This window comes from Anolis sagrei, chromosome 5 (genome assembly GCF_037176765.1).
Source record: "Anolis sagrei isolate rAnoSag1 chromosome 5, rAnoSag1.mat, whole genome shotgun sequence".
Taxonomy (NCBI): domain Eukaryota; kingdom Metazoa; phylum Chordata; class Lepidosauria; order Squamata; family Dactyloidae; genus Anolis; species Anolis sagrei.
The window spans coordinates 172,602,771-172,619,730 of NC_090025.1; the positions used below are offsets into that span (position 1 = coordinate 172,602,771).

The 16,960-nt window shown below is 39.7% G+C and overlaps 1 protein-coding gene across 6 annotated transcripts in view; it reads left to right on the forward strand.

Annotated features, from left to right (window-relative positions):
* The window catches only part of KIAA1549 (KIAA1549 ortholog), a 159,510-nt gene that overhangs the window by 95,378 nt on the left and 47,172 nt on the right, over window positions 1–16,960 (forward strand). For all 6 annotated transcript variants that reach the window (XM_060776857.2, XM_067469239.1, XM_060776858.2 and 3 more), the window contains exons 8-10: window positions 1,022–1,167; window positions 6,485–6,662; window positions 14,826–15,007. In XM_060776857.2, coding sequence (XP_060632840.2) covers window positions 1,022–1,167; window positions 6,485–6,662; window positions 14,826–15,007 — 506 coding nt within the window. The remainder of the gene's footprint in view (window positions 1–1,021; window positions 1,168–6,484; window positions 6,663–14,825; window positions 15,008–16,960) is intronic.

The following is a 16,960-nucleotide window of genomic DNA, read 5'->3' on the forward strand; positions in this document are numbered from 1 at the left end:
TCCATGCAGTCATGCTGGCCACATGACCTAGGAGGTGTCTATGGATAACGCTGGCTCTTGGGCTTAGAAATTGAGATCAGCACCAACCCCCAGAGTCGGACACGACTGAACTTAATGTCAGGGGAAAACCTTTACCTTTACCTATCAATTTAAACAGTTAACATATCAATTTAAACAACTGAAATATAAGTACAATAAAACAGTTTAAAAGTAAACATTCAATCCCAACCAAAGTGGGTTGATGGAATAAGTGACCAAAAGCAGCAGAAAACAGGTGAAGAGAGGCAACCCTGAAAACCAAGCTACCCTCCTGAACTTGAAGCATGAACAGCATAGCAGCAAGGTAGCAGGGTCTGTGAGGCACCGCACGCATACGTTCTAATGGCCAGGCAGGGGTGGTGTGTCCATTAAAGAAGTTTCACGGTGAGGCTGCAGGGGCCATGGGGGCACCCCACACAGGAGTTCCAATGGCCGGGAGGTGGGCGGCATGCCCGTGAAACACAGATAATTCAGAGGATTATATGGTCATATAATCCTCTGAATTATAAGGAATAACGTTAGGCCTCAGAAAGAATTGAGTGAGAAAAACTTGTAGGTGAAAAAGGAGGAAAATGTCATTGGAAGTGAAATTATTCATTAAGATGTTTCTGTCCCAGCTTTTTTTGAAATAATTTCAGAGTCACTTACAAGTAATATATTGTGCCCCAATTTTCTACCTTAGTAGTTTGCCCATTTCTTTTTTAATATCTCTGTATCTCACCTTTATCACTATCTCCTTTGCTAGTGAACAGAAAGTCCTATAGTTATATAAAGATCAAATGGACATAAAGAAAGATTAATATAAGTATCCAGGTTATAGATTTCAACAAATACAATATATCAATATCCATTGGTTAACAGTTGTGTATCTGCTACTATTCCAAGTCTTCACATCTTTGTTTTCCATTCACTTGACTGTAGAGATTGTCCATGATTTGAAACTGCATTCTCAGAAATTATGTGTGTGCTTATTTCAATGTAGTTGTCCTGGGTGTTGTCAATCGGAAAATTCAAGAGGAGGTTTTCCAGGCTGAGATGGAGCGGAAACTGGCCCAGTTGTTAAATGAGGCCCTGAGCAGAGGTCGAATATGGAAAAGAGCAACGTTTGCTGGAAACAATGTTGTGCAGGTATATTCAAGTTGAAATCTGAATCAGGAGAGCGTGAGCATAAATCACACCAAAATGTGCTGATCTGTGATCACCTCCCTCGGCTGTTCTGACCTAAATGTTTTGAATTACATTACGTTATTAGTACTGCAGTCTTTGAAAACAGAGGCTTGTTTATAGAAGTCACTGTGGCATATGTAAGCAGAATTTAAATTAATAGGACTGAGTAGGGGTTTTAATTACTGTTTTTCTTTTGTTATTACATCAAGCAGAAGATTTTTTTTCTGCTTCTCTCCTCCTTTCTTCCCTTGTCCTCCAAACTCTGCATTCGTTAAAATAGTTTAAAAGATGCCCCTATATCCCTCTCACACTCCAACACACAAGAAACTGCTAAAATGTTTTACACAACAGCACACTTTGAGAGTTTCCAAGATTATTCAAGTACAGACTGTGTAATTAAACAGAATATTTCAAAACATTTATTTTCCAGTCGCTTACACACTAACACACACTTTTTAAGGCTGTTCATTGACATTCAACTTCAACTTATTTCCTGTTAATTATAAAAAGAGGTAATATTGACTTAGGAGAAATAGCTATTGGTGACCTTTTCTACAAAAGATGTAGCAGAGGCATAGAAATATTATACCTGAGGCTAAACAAACATTTCCTACATTCAAGATCCATGTTAATAAGAGATCTATTTGAGGGGAGATTGAATATGCTGTTTTCTTCCCAGACTTGGTTGAACTACCTTGGTATAAAGCTGTTGCCATGTTCTCATGTATTTTCCTACCAGTATTATGGTTTTGGCGGGAAGGGATTGTTGCATCAGTGCATTTATTTATGCCACACCATTAATGTATATGATATATGCCCGTATTTACAGTCTAAAATAGATAGTAGGAATTATCTATGGTTTATTTATTTATCGTGTCAGGAGCAACCAGACATTTGTATTACATTTTTAACAAAGCAAACAAAACAAACACACAAAACACAAAGTTTGCAAACTTGGTAGTTGATTAAATGTCCTTTGACCAGTATCTGGCCACTTGGAGTGCTTCTGGTGTTGCCGCAAGAAGGTCCTCCATTGTGCATGTGGCAGGGCATGCATTGCAGCAGATGGTCTGTAGTTTGCTCTTCTCCACACTCGCATGTCGTGGATTTCACTTTGTAGCCCCATTTCCTAAGGTTGGCTCTGCATCTCATGGTGCCAGAGCACAGTCTGTTCAGCACCTTCCAAGTCGCCCAGTTTTCTGTGTGCCCAGGGGGGAGTCTCTCATTTGGTATCAGCCATTGATGGAGATTCTGGGTTTGAGCCTGCCACTTTTGGACTCTCACTTGCTGGGGTGTTCCAGCGAGTGTCTCTGTAGATCTTAGAAAACTATTTTGGGACATGAGAGAAGCCTCCTCGCAGGATTGCAAGACATCCGGGTGTCCCCTGGGCAACGTCTTCGTACACGGCTGATTCTCTCACTCCAGAAGCGACTTGCAACATGAAAGCAAGCAAGCAAAACATTATCTATGGTGGCGGATACTAACATAGTGGATCCTTTGTATCTGCTGGTCAATGGCTTCCATCAATCCTAGGCAGCGTAGTCAGTGGAAGTTGTATTCCAGCAACATCTGGAGTGCCATACTTTGCTCAAACAAGCTCCCTGTGACATTATCATTTGATGCTGGTTTAAATCTTAATTTGACACGGGAAAAAATGGGAATATGGTTTCAGGTACACCGAACTCTGGTTTTAGCTATTCCTGTATGACAGACTATTACGTGATAAGATACATTTATTTTGCTTTACTATAGATGTGCTTTTTATGAGCTGATCAGTAGGGCTGATTTTGTCCATTTTGTGAGATATAAATGTTTAGAGCGAGTAAATAAATTGGATAGTAGCCTGTGCTTATAATGCAGCGTAGGAGTCCATCATATTTAAGTCTATCTACAGCTAAATTTTTGCAGTGGATACACTGTAAATCCATCTGAATCACTCAGAGAGTTTTTTAGTAGCAGTATTCATGGGCTTTAAATGTGCAGTGATGATAATCAGAAATGATGGAGCTGTCACAAACGGTGTATAATAAAATCCCAGCTATCCTCACTTTATGTCCAGATACCCTTTTCTTCCTTCTCTATCACATTTTAGTGTTTAAGCTTCAGTTGGTATAAAGGAGACTGTTTGGCATGGGAAGGATATCAGATCATGAAGTAAAGCCCAAAAGTACAGCTTCACAAAACGTAATTTCTCGATAATAATAAGAATATAGAATCAAGATGCCTTTTCTTGTTACCTATAGGACAAGGTTTCCATAGCAAATGTCAACAGCTCAGCTAACCATCATTTTTATAGCAAAAGGTTTGTCAGTGATCCCATTATAAATTTGACATTTTGAGAAATGGTGTTATGGGTTTTCTACAAATGAAGCTAATGGATAATAAATTCATTAACTTTAACTTTAACCTTATATAACATTTATTCTTCTTGAGATTTTTCATTTATATAATATAACAGGTAGTAAAGAGAGTTTAACTTTATCAAAACAGTTTAGACATATGAAAGGTCATTGAAAATAAACACAATACTGTATCAGTCCTACATGATCCTTCCGTCTTCCTTAGAAGTGAGATAATTGCTTCACCTTGGTGCACCATCCTACATTTTCCACTCCTCTCTACAGCATGCTCACCTATTTAGGATATCACTTTGCTATATCTGGTGAAATGGCTGTGAACATTTATGACACCATGATATATTTTTTTTACTCTTTATAATGTCTTAGGAATTGTCAGTAATTTTTTTTTACAAAAGTGCTTTTTACTAAGAAATTAATACCTTTTCATTTAGGTTTTAGTAGTGATAGTAGTAATTTTTATTGGTTAGCCCTTAGGCCATATCACAATACCAAACCAAACGACAAAGCTTGATAAGACTTAATTGCATTCTATGTAGTAAGTTAAAATAAGACACTTATAACAGTACAGTAAATAAATATGATAAGATATGATAAAACTGTTAAAACTGAGTATATACATCATATTTCCTTATCACCCCTAAAATTTACCCTCATCAGGCCCACATACGTGGTTCACAAATGTATTGTTTTGCTTAAATACAGAGCTGTTTTATATGTTATTTTGGGGTCTTGGCCACACATAAAATATGTTATTCTGATGTGAGATTCCCAATATATTGTCTGTTGGATATATGGACCAAAGCAGAAGTCTCTCACATTCTGATACAATTCACAGTCTAATAATATGTCTGCTGTATCCTCAGTTTCAGGTGATTAAGGTTTTAGATATAGAATTTTCTTCTGTTGAGCTTGGTTTTGAACAGAAGTCACGGAAGCAAAAGCCAATCTCTCATTAGACTGAATTCTGAAAAAGTTAATGAAATGAAAGTATAATTTTAAAATGTTAATGGCCATTCATCAAGTAAATATCATTAAGGTCGAGATTCTTGGCACACATTCTATGACTTAAATCATGCCAGTAAAGCTGTATCATTAGAGTCCCCAATAATAAACCTCTTAGAGTGCCAATGGCTGAGGGCCAGCTGAGATTCTCGAGTGGTGGAAATAGCTAAGGCCCAGCTGAGCTGGGTTCATGATGGTCTGCTGAATCCATCATGAATCCAAAGTCTTCTCAATTTAGCAGTGTTGGAAATACTTAAGATTATCCTTATACTGCTCTAACTGTGGTGGTATCATTATGGTCTAGGAATTGAGTAGATTTGGGTATGGTTTAACTCAGTTCCACTGTCACCCCACTTCTTTGCTCCTTTTGGCTTTTCTACTAAACAGAATTTGGTCAGCAGAATAGTTCTGATGGCAGATCTCTGAGAACAGCCATTTTGGTTATCAGAAGGATCATGTGTCTAATCTTAATTATTTATACCAGTGTGTCTACGATTCAGGATTGCATCATGAACCAGGCAGAAAATATGCTTGATTAGAAAGAGTTATATAACACAGTAGTTATGTTCAGGTCTCATTTGGGCTGAAAAGCAAATGGCAGTGGGCAGGTGCAATCCAAGAGGCTAAAGACAAGTGATTTGGTCAAGGAGTGGCTAGAAGGATGAGTCAAAGCACTCAAAGTTGCTTGCTTACCATTCAAAACTGAATTATTGATTCAACCCTCTCCAAAAGTTGTGTATCCTTTTCCTAACAGTCTGCTAGGTGGGGAGCAAGCAGAAACAGTGATAGGGAGAAAGGGGTGGGCACATTTGTTTGGCTTCAACTCGATTCATTACTGGCGAGTATGCTTAACAAGCTACCCCCAATGAGATGTGGTTCACTCTTGGTTTAAAACAGTGGTTCCCAACCTGTGGTGCATGGACCACCAGTGGTCCCTAAGAACGAAAATATGGTCCACGGCCTCACCATTACTACATATGTGCCTATACGTGTTTTTAAGTTGTCTATTGTCCCATTATTTTTTCCTTAGACTTTGCCAATTTGTTCATCTGAAATATAACTTACAGCGCTTGGTATTCATTGGCAGTTTCCTATCCATCAGCTAATTAGGACTTACCTGCTTAGCTTTCAAGATCAGGTGGTAATTTTAGAGTATTTAGGGTCTTGAACTTATCTTTTAATCCAAACTATAGGTTAAGTATGCATATTAGTTAGCTATGGCACATTACGGCCAGAATGAAGGGGGTGGGGCAGGGGACAGTTCCACTTGTCTCCTGTGCTATGCTAATAGTATAATATAATATATTGTATATGCATATAATATTTATAATATTATAATGTAATACAATATAATACTAAGCATAATAATATGATATTATAATTATATATTTTATATTACATGTAATATTATGGTATAGTACAATATAGTAATATATAATACTGATATTGTAGGATGCTAATAATATAATTTATTGTATGTATGTGTGTGTGTGTGTGTGTGTGTGTGTGTGTGTGTGTATAGTAAGCCACTCTGAGTCCCTTCGGGGTGAGAAGGGCGGCATATAAATGTCGTAAATAAATAAATAAATAAATAAAAAGAAAAAAGTCAGAACTCCTTAAAAAAAAACCATGAGAGCAAGAGAGGGAGAAGGAGGGAGTATCTGAATGCAAGTCACACTGTATTTCTTTCACCTTGTTCTAAATTATGGCTCATCATGATTTGCAAACAAGACAAATGCTTACATTCCAAGAGACAGCGACACAAAAGGAAAGGCAATTGATTCTACTACTTGCTTTCATACCACTATAATAATGTATTATCTTTGCACTAACTTCAGTTTCTAGGCCGTGGGATTTTACAAGTATATAGAAGGCTTTTTTATTGAAAACTTCTAAATGTTTATATTCCTTTTCAGATTGTGAACATGTCACGTTTAGAGGAACCTGACAACCCATTTATGCTGGTTTATTTTGTGGAAGATCAAGATGGCGAAAGGCTCGGTGCTGTGAAGACAGCTGATCTGATTAACAGAGTGGATATTCAGAGGGCTGCCATCATTCTTGGATACCGCATTCAAGGCCCAGTGGCTCAGCGTAAGTTCCCCTAAGAAACATATAGATAAATGATGAGGAGAAAAAAACAGGCAACCATTTTGTTATTGGCCTGTTAACGATATTCAACAGTTGGGGAAACCATTTGTTTATGTACTCATTCTCAGATTCTGGAGAATTTGCACACTCCTTGCCTTCCCTAGTGTATGCGGAATTGTGATGGTGCTCACCATATCACACAAAAACCTTTATAAAAACCTCGTATATAACTGACTCCATATGTGTTTGTTTTCCACCAGTGTTAACTTTGTTGTCATTATCATGTCAGCATACAGCAACTTTATGAAAGAGAACCTTCTAAGAGATCCTAACGTTAATAGCGCTGCTCAGGTCATGCAGAGTCAGGGCTTTGGCTTCACTGATTGAGTCAATCCATCTTTGATGTGGTCTTTCTCTTTTCCTACTACCTACCACTTTTCTGAGCAATGCCATCTTTTTCCAGTGACTTATGTCATTTTTATGTCATCATTTTATGAAGTCACTTTGGTTTCTGGCGAGTGTTAAGATCTGATTTCTTCCAGGAGTCTTTCATTTGTCCTTTTGACATCCCACTGTATCTGTAGAATCCTTTTCCAGCATTACATTTCTTTTTGTGTGTGTGTGTGTCAGAATAGAGTTGAGAAACTGCAAATCGCTTCTGGTATTACAGCAACAACAGCAGCAAAAACAACAACAACAACTTTATTTTTGTATCCCACCTCCATCTCCCTGAAGGGACTTGGGGCAGCTTACATGGGGACAAACCCAAACAACATAGTTAAAATATCAACATAGTTAAAATAAATAATATAGTATAAAACAAACAACATAGTATAAAAACAGCCATTGAGCAATCAGCCAGTGGTGTGAAATAGTAAATAGTTTCTGGTCTCAGGTGGTGGGCTGCTGCAAATCAGTTGTGAGGACAGGGCTGATGGATAAAGTGCAAAAGTCAGATGACAGAATTAGGAATACAGGGCAATATGGCATAGAACACTATATCTCTGGGTAGGGGACAGTAGTAAAGTGCAAGGATTAGATTTTGGATCATAGCTAGGGGGCGAAATTATATGGGGAACTGTCTAATCAAAAGCACAGTGGAACATCCATGTTTTTAGATCTTTACAGAAGGCGGACAGGGTGGGTGCCAGCCTAATCTCCCTGGAGAGAGGGTTCCAGAGCTGGAGGGCCATCACCGAGAAGGCCCTCTCTCTCATCCCCACCAACCATGCCTGTGAAGGAGGTGGGAGTAAGAGAAGAGCCTCCCCAGATCTTAAGAGATTGCACAGATTTGTAGGGGAAGATGCGATTGCTAAGATAGGCAGGTCCCAAACCGCTCAGGGTGATAGGTGATAACCTACACCTTGAATTGAGACTGGAAACCTATCGGCACCCAGTGGAGCTGTTTGAAAAGGGGGTTGACCGCTCCCTGTAGTGCGCTCCAGTTAACAACCTGGCTGCCGAACTTTGCACTAACTTCAGTTTCTAGGCATCTTCAAAGGCAGCCGCACATAGAGTGCATTACAGTAGTCCAACCTGGAGGTAACTAAGGTGTGGACCACCATGGTCAAGTCAGACTTCTCGAGGTACGGTCGCAACTGGCACACAAGCTTTAATTGTGCAAAGGACCAGACAGAATTGGCTGTCTGCAAGGATGTTGCCCAGGGGACGCCCAGATGTTTTACCATTCTGTGGGAAGCTTTTCTCATGTCTCCACATGGGAAGCTGGAGCTGACAAACAGAAGCTCACCCCATCTTGCGGATTTGAACTGCTGACCTTCTGGTCAGCAGTTCAGCCGGTACAAGAGTTTAACCCATTGTTCCACCATGGCTTCACATTTCAAATGAGTTTATTCTTTCTCTTGTCAGCTTTCTTCACTTCTAACTTTCACATCCATAAAATTGGAAATATTATACAATGGATGATCCTGACATTGGCACTCTTTGAAGATTTTATCTAAGTCTATCAGAGCTGTTCTTCCAAATTCTAATCTTTTTTTCTGATTCTGACTTTTCTACAGTCTCTATTTTGAATGATGTCTGAGCAAAGGTAGAGATCATCCACTTTAAAATTCTGAAAGAAATAGCAGTGTTAGCATATTTCAACATGAAGAGGAAAATAAGGGAGGGATAAGATTGGGGGAAAGAATAGCAACAACCTTTGGGCTAAATAATTTATTTAGCTCATGCTAAAAGAAGTCAGTTAATTTCAAAGGTTCTGCTAGAGTCTTCCCTCTCCCACACCTACCCTCCTTTTTATGTTTAAAGTTGCCTTGATTTGCTGTGGTGTGCTGTGCTTTTTTTGTTTTGCTTTTTTAATACTAATTTGCACTTTCTTCCTTAATTTTCCTCCAGATACTTATGTCAACGTCTTGCTAAATTCTGCCAGTAATCTGGTGTCATACGCAGATCTTAAATTATTGATATTCTCTTGCTTTCACCCCCGCACCAAGTTTAATTCTACTTTCTCAAAAAGTGTTCTATGTATAAATAGAGTGATAAAATGCCTTTGTCTGATGTCCTTGTCACTTGAAAACCATACTGTTTCTTCATATTCTGCCTCACATTGGACACTTATTTACCACATAGGACAGTCAAATATTGTGGCATTCCCATTCTTTTAGAGCAAGCATGGGCAAACTTTGGCCCTCCAAGTGTTTTGGACTTCAACTCCCACAATTCCTAACCGCTTCAGGCTCTTTCCTTCCTCCCCCCCCCCCAGCCGCTTAAGCCTTAGGTTGTTAGGAATTGTGGGAGTTGAAGGCTGAAACACCTGGAGGGCCGAAGTTTGCCCATGCCTGGTTTAGAGCAATCTGTTGTTTTTCATGACCTATGCATCCAGATGTATAAATTACTTACTTACTTGGGCAATCCCTCATAGCTTGAGGATGATGGTCTTCCAGATGTGCTGTCTTGGCGTTGGATCCGTAGGTGGCTGTGGAGCCCTATTCTTGATTCACATGTTCTCCCATAGTGAGGACATCAGTTTCCAGGTGGAAGGCAGTTCCAGTCAGGGTTGGCTTGAGGCACCTTCCTCTTGGCATGTTTCTCCCTTTCACCCTCCATTCATGCCTCTTTGAATTCTGCAGCACTGCTGGTCCTCTAGTTAGAATGCCCAAGGGCCAGGGCTTCCCAGTTCTCAGTGTCTATACCACATTTTTAAGGTTGGCTTTAAGCCCATCTTTAAATCTCTTTTCCTGTCCACCAACATTACGATACCTGTTTTGAGTTGGGAGTAGAGTAATTACTTTGGGAGATGGTGATCAGGCAGTCAGACAATGTGGGCAGTCCAGCAGAGTTGATGGCAGAGGAGCGTCACTTCAATGTTGGTAGTCTTTGTTGCTTGTATAAATCACGCGTAGTTCATGTTTTATCAGTCCACATACTGTCTTGCCAGAGAAAGAAAATATGCCACACAGATGATCAATAAAGAACAAGACATTTACTCTTTGTAACGCAGAACAACATATATTCACAATCATGAGGTCAGTTGTATTGACTCACACAATGTCATTTTAAAGAGATATAAATGGTCTTTTGGTGTCCATGTGGAAAATCTCCTTCCAGCAGCTCATGAAGCAAGAACTGTCTCTCTGTCTGCAAGCACCTACACAGCTCAGCCTAAATATGAAACTGTTGTCAAAACTCCCAGGCTCAGCTAACTCCCCTGGCATGGCCCTACCAATCAGCTTTGTGCTTTTCATTTTACAGTTAACTTATTATTTTTCAGTTGAGTATCTTTATTCACCTGTTATGTTACTGCATTTGTGTCTGTTCTAGGACTGATGGTGTTAACTTAATACATAGAATATATAGAATAGGATATGCTATTGAAATGCATGTCAAATCTGTGCAGGAAAAGACTTGAGGGAGTAAGTAGAAATCAGATTTAAAATACCACTTTAAATTAAGACATTGTAAAGGGCATTGTAACTCCAGGCAAAAGTACTTGGGGGTAACAAGAGCTTGGAAACATATTTCTTAGATGCAATCCCTTCAGTTAAATGACATTTTGTTTGGAAGCCTATTATTAATAGGATGGTACTTTCTGTCTTTTATGTACACTTATATAATGTATCAGCTGTCAGTATAAATTAGTGATTTCAGTGACTATCACAACTTGCAAGTGAAGGAGGAACATGAAGGAAACATATACAACAATATAGAGCAGAGCTGTACTCAGATTAAAAATAACTTCAAACAGCAAGGATCCTTCTATGTTAGAAGATTCACAATGACTAAGCCTTGCAATGTGGGATTTGGTTATTCAATAACTTTAACAGAAAATGATTTCTCACTTTTAAAAATACTTACGTGTTATATCCTGCTTCTCTGTTTATAAGCTTTTAAATGAAAATAATCACAGAGTTGCTGTGAGTTTCTGGGATGTATGGCCATGTTCCAGAAGCATTCTCTCCTGACGTTTCGCCCACATCTATGTGATGTCTGTCGGAAACTAGGCAAGTGAGGTTTATATATCTGTGGAATGTCCAGGATATGAGAAAGAACTCTTGTCTGCTTGAGGCAAGTTGGAATGTTGCAGTTGGCCACCTTGCTTAGCATTTAATGGCCTTGTAGCTTCAAAGCCTGGCTGATTGCTGCCTGGGGGAATCCATTGTTTGGAGGTCTTAGCTGGCCCTGATTGATTCTTGTCTGGAATTCCGCTGCTTTTTGAGTGTTGATTCTTATTTACTGTCCTGATATTAGAGGTTTTTTAAATACTGGTAGCCAGATTTTGTTCATTTTCAAGGTCTCCTCCTTCCTGTTGACATTGTCCACATGCTTGTGGATTTCAGTGGAAACTAGGCAAGTGAGGTCTGTGGAGTGTCCAGGGTGGGAAAAAAGAACTCTTGTCTTTTGAGACACATATTCTCCCCTACGAACCATCAATATTACTAAGATAATCTGGAGAGGCCCTGCTCTCGGTCCCACCAGCCTCGCAAGTGCGCCTGGTGGGGACGAGGGACAGGGCCTTCTCGGTGGTGGCCCCGCGACTCTGGAACTCTCTCCCTCTAGAGGCCAGAACCGCCCCATCCATCCTAATATTTAGGAAATGGGTGAAGACGTGGCTGTGGAGTCAGGCCTTCAAGGAATGAGACAACACCATAGGACTCTGGATGGAAGTGGATATAGATCCATCTTAATAGGACGACTGACCACTGTAGTTTTATATTTAGTGTATTTTAAAGTTGATGTGTAATTTGTGATATATGATATTTTAATGAATGTATATGTTTTTTATGGCTGTAAACCGGGCTGAGTCCCTCAACGAAGTTGAGAAGTTCGGTATACAAAACTGTGAAATAAATAAATAAATAAATAAATAAAATGTGAATGTTGCAATTGGCCAGCTTGATTAGCATTGAGTAGCTCCACTTGCATGGTTTCCAACAGACCTCACAAACTCAGAAGATGCCTGCCATAAGTGTCAGTGTAACGTCAAGAGAGAATGCTTCTGGAACATGGCCGTACCGCCCAGAAAACTCACAGCAACCTAGTGATTCTGGTCCTGTAAGCTTTCGACAACACAAAATAATGGCATATTTTCTTCAGGGTTAGTGGCTCCAGGGCAAAAATAATATTTATTGTATTAATAAGATCAGTTTTGTCTTACCTTCCAGTAAAATCTATAAATTACCTCTCTTTTCACACTTTGTCCTCCTAATAACCCTATAAGGTTAATAAGTCAGGGGCTGGGAGGTCATCAATGGGTTTTGTGGCTGGAATTATATCATACCCACATACCACTAGGCTGCACAAGCTTTGAGTTTAAAAACAAATAAAAGCACATCTTTACTGACTGTGAGCTTTCCGGTGTCTTTTCTGATGTGGTTGAGGCAGCAAGTAGTGCCTATGCACATGGAACATACGACCAATTTCTTTTGGTTCAGAGGTAGAAAGTCTCACAAATTCCTTTTCCCTTAGTGGCAGTAAAAACACAATAAATGTATATTTCTGTTTTATGACACCAGAAGTATGCCTAATGGTATGGCTACCAGTGTCTACTGATGTTTAAGAGTAGCTTGAAAGGTGATATCAGTCAAACTGTCAACCAAACTCTGATTAGGTTGAGATCTAGGGCCCATTCACATTGTTTAATTATAGCACTCTTATTCTACTTCAGCTGCTGAGAGGGAATGAAAAGGTTTTTGTACCCCTCCTTAATAATCAGGTGAAGTGACATATAAGGTTATGCTATTTTAGTGAGGGGCATTTAGAATTCTCAACCAAGAATCCCTAAGAATGGAATAATAATAATTAGAGAAGAATAATAGTATCATAATTGTGTAACATGAATAAGCCCCTGGTCTAGGAGGCACAGTGGGTTAAACCTCTGAGCTGCTGAACTTGCTGATCGAAAGGCTGCAGGTTCAAATCCGGAGAGTGCCGAGAGCTCCCGCTGTTAGCCCCAGCTTCGGCCAACCTAGCAGTTCGAAAACATGCAAATGTGAGTAGATCAATAGGTACTGCTCTGGCAGGAAGGTAATGGCACTCTATGCAGTCATGCCTGCTACATGACCTTGGAGGTGTCTATGGACAACGCTGGCTCTTTGGCTTAGAAATGGAGGTGAGCACCACCCCCCAGAGTCGGACTCAACTAGACTTAATGTCAGGGGAATAATAATAATAATAATAATAATACATTTTATTTATACCCCACCACCATCTCCCCGATGGGGACTTGGAGCGGCTTACATGAGGCCAAGCCTTACCAACCTTTACCTTTACCTTTTACTACTTTAAAAAAATCTATCAGTGTCAGTTACAAGAACCGCAATACATTATGTACTGTATGTTGTGTGCCAATAGCTTCCTAGCCACAACAAACAATACAACAGATTCTAATAAAACATAGATTTGCCGTCTCCTTTACTGCAGTTACAGCCAGTTGAAGTATTCATAATGGCTTCCAATAAAGAGCCAATCTGTGTTCATTTTCTACTGTACAGAAATGGGGAATCCTCAGTGAATGCAGATTTTCATCATCCATTTGATGTGTTGATATGCACTCCCCTTCTTAAAGGAAATACTAAATTTACATCTTGTACGAAACTTTTAAAGAAACTAGGAAGCATAATGTCTGCCAAATGTGGCACAAGTGAAAGATTGTAACACTGGCAGATAATGCTAGTGGATATTATAAGGATTGGGGGAATTTATGTGACTGGCTTTATTTTCCTTTATAGAGAGTAAAAGATTTTTGTATTAATGGAGCAAGATTAGAGTTAATAAATACATATTTATTTTATAAAACTGTTAAGGATTTGTCTCGCATGGTTTATAACCCTACCAAATCCTACATTTGCAGTAACTATCTTGAAGAAGCCAAGTAAGCCTTTAAGCTTGTTAGGTCTGTGTATTTATCAATATGTTATGATATGTATTGTATTCAAATTTCTGGAAGTTACCTGTATTGTTATGTGTTTAATAATTGCAGATTTTTTTTTTTTTGCTGGTTTGTATTATTTGATGTAGGAATGAATTTTAGTTAGAAAAAACTAGAAAAAACTTCTTAATAGCCCCCAGTGGGGGCTTCTTAATGCTTCTTAATAGCCCCCAGTGGCGCAGTGGGTTAAACCCTTTGTGCCAGCAGGACTGAAGACCGACAGGTCGGACGCTCAAATTTGGAGAAAGCGTGGATGAGCTCCCTCTGTGAGCTCCAGCTCTCCATGAGGAGACATGAGAGAAGGATGGTAAAACATCCAAACATCCGGGCATCCCCTGGGCAATGTCCTTGTAGATGACTAATTCTCTCACATCAGAAGTGACTTGCAGTTTCTTAAGTTGCTCCTGACACAGAAAAAAAAACTCAGCAATTATGTACATGTCATATCCCATCCTTCTAATCCTCTGTACATTCACATGTATTGAACATGGTGTTATTCTTTCTTGCAGAATTTTCTCACTTCCTCTTGGCATTTTTCATGCTGCATTTTTCAGCATCTCGGCCACTAAACCCTTTCTCTGATTAATCAGTGTTAAATTAGAGCATCTTCAGATGTCATGTCTTTTTGCAGCAATTCATATACCATATTTCCCTATTCTTTCCATCGTATTTCTGTTAAATAATGCCCCGAAGCACATTGATTTTGTTAACTGGAGTATAGCCATATATTTGCAGCCAGTGCAGATAAAATTTCAATTCTTTCCCACTTTGTTTTGTAGCTGTGGATAGAGTCAAAGAATCTCCCCCAGAGTCACAGAACAATCTTTGGATTATTGTTGGTATTGCCGTCCCAGTCGCTGTAGTCCTGCTCATCATCATCATTTTATACTGGAAGCTCTGCCGTACTGACAAACTGGAATTTCAGCCGGATACCATGAACAACATTCAACAACGACAAAAGGTAATGGGAGTGGGAACTGTGGTGTAATGTAAAATAAACAATGTGTAGTTCATGTTTGATCAGCTCACACACTGCCTTGCCAGAGAATGAAAATATACCATGCAGGTGAACACTAAAGAACAAGTAGTTTACTTTTCGCAGGTCAGAACAACATATGTACAGTGTGATCAGTTGCATCAACTCACATAAAGTCCTTTTCATGAGAGATTTAAAATAGTCTTTCTTCGAATAAAGAAGCTTTCTTCAGAAGCTTAGAAGTGAGCGCACACTCTAAACTCTGTGTCTCTCTGCGTCTCTCTTCAAACTGTCTCCCTCTGCATGTACATAGCTCAAGCCCGAACAAAAATGCAACAGTATTATTATTATTATTATTATTATTATTATTATTATTATTAAACTTTATTTGTACCCCGCTAGCATCTCCCGAAGGACTCGATGCGGATTACAAAGGCCAAGGCCTCAACACAGCAACAGCAAAACAATAACAATACAATTCAAAGCAAATAAAAACATAAGCAATAACAAAACATTACACCATTACACAATAAAAACCAGGGCAGGGCCAGTGATGGGTACAAGTTAAAAAAGTGCTGGGTGTGGCAGGTGGTATGTTGGATTTCTGGTCAGTGCAATGTGCAGAGAGTCTTAAACTTTGATAAAGTGCTTCTGGGACATAGTACTGGGGGTTATCCTATTCCGGAAAGGCACATCGGAATAGCCAGGTCTTCAAATTCTTCCCAAAGACTGCCAATGTGGGTGCTAGTCTAATGTCTTTGGGGAGGATGTTCCAGAGTTGGGGGGCAACCACAGAGAAGGCCCTGTCCCTCACCCCCACCAAACGCGCCTGCGACGCAGGTGGGATCGCGAGTAGGGCCTCTCTGGATGAATGAAGGGAGCGCGTGGGTTCATAAACGGAGATGCAGTCATGCAGGTAGGCAGGTCCCAAACCGTTTAGGGCTTTGTAGGTAAGCACCTGCACCTTGAATTGGGCTCGGTAGGTAAACGGCAGCCAATGGACCTCCTTAAACAGTAACCAAAAGTCCCAGGCTCAGCCTGCTCCCCAGGCATTACCTGACCAATCAGCTTCATGCATCTTTTTTTACAGTTGGCACACACACATTAACTGAGTCCTTGCATGCTCCAACAGGAACAACCTTTACTCTCTAGTGCAAGCATTGGCAGATTTCAGTCCTCCAGGTGTTTTGGACTTCAAATCCCATAATCCCTAACTGTTAGGAATTGTGGGAGTTGAAGTCCAAAACACTTGGAGGGCTGAAGTTTGCTCATGTGTTGCATCTCAGCCTTGAGGCACCTCTTCATCCAGCACCACACCAGAAACCAATGGTTCAAATATAAGGAATTTATTGAATAAAGAGTAATAAAAAGGGGGAAAGGGTTTATATCCAAAAGCAGACAGGATATAAACAGCAATATACTGAGTCACCTGAGGGCTGGCTAACTAACTAACTAACTAACTAAATAAATAAATAAATATACAAAAGCAGTCAGAGTTCAGTAAACGTCCTTAGAAATCCATGGAAACTTCACAGGAACTAGAAATCCAAGAACACCAAATGATCCAAGGTAAAACACAGGAACGTGATCACAGGCAAACTCTTACAAGGTACATAGGCAAGGCATCAACATGAAACAAGGATCTTGAGTTATAGGAATTATAGACTTGGCAACATGAGCGGAAGACTGTTTCCCAACAGCAATGTTGTCTTCTCTGCTTTGCAGAGAATCAATCAGCCAATTTAAACCCACCAAAGAATTCATGATATCATCCATGCCACATCTGGACCTGAGACTCCTTTCTCTAATTCTCTTGGAATGTTTTAATTGTCTGGTTTCCATGCCTTGAGTCCAAAAAGCTAACTTACACTCCCTTGAGACCTCTGCGCCTTCTGTCTCTTCCCATAGGCTGTGCTCTCAGACACTTTGTTTTGAAAA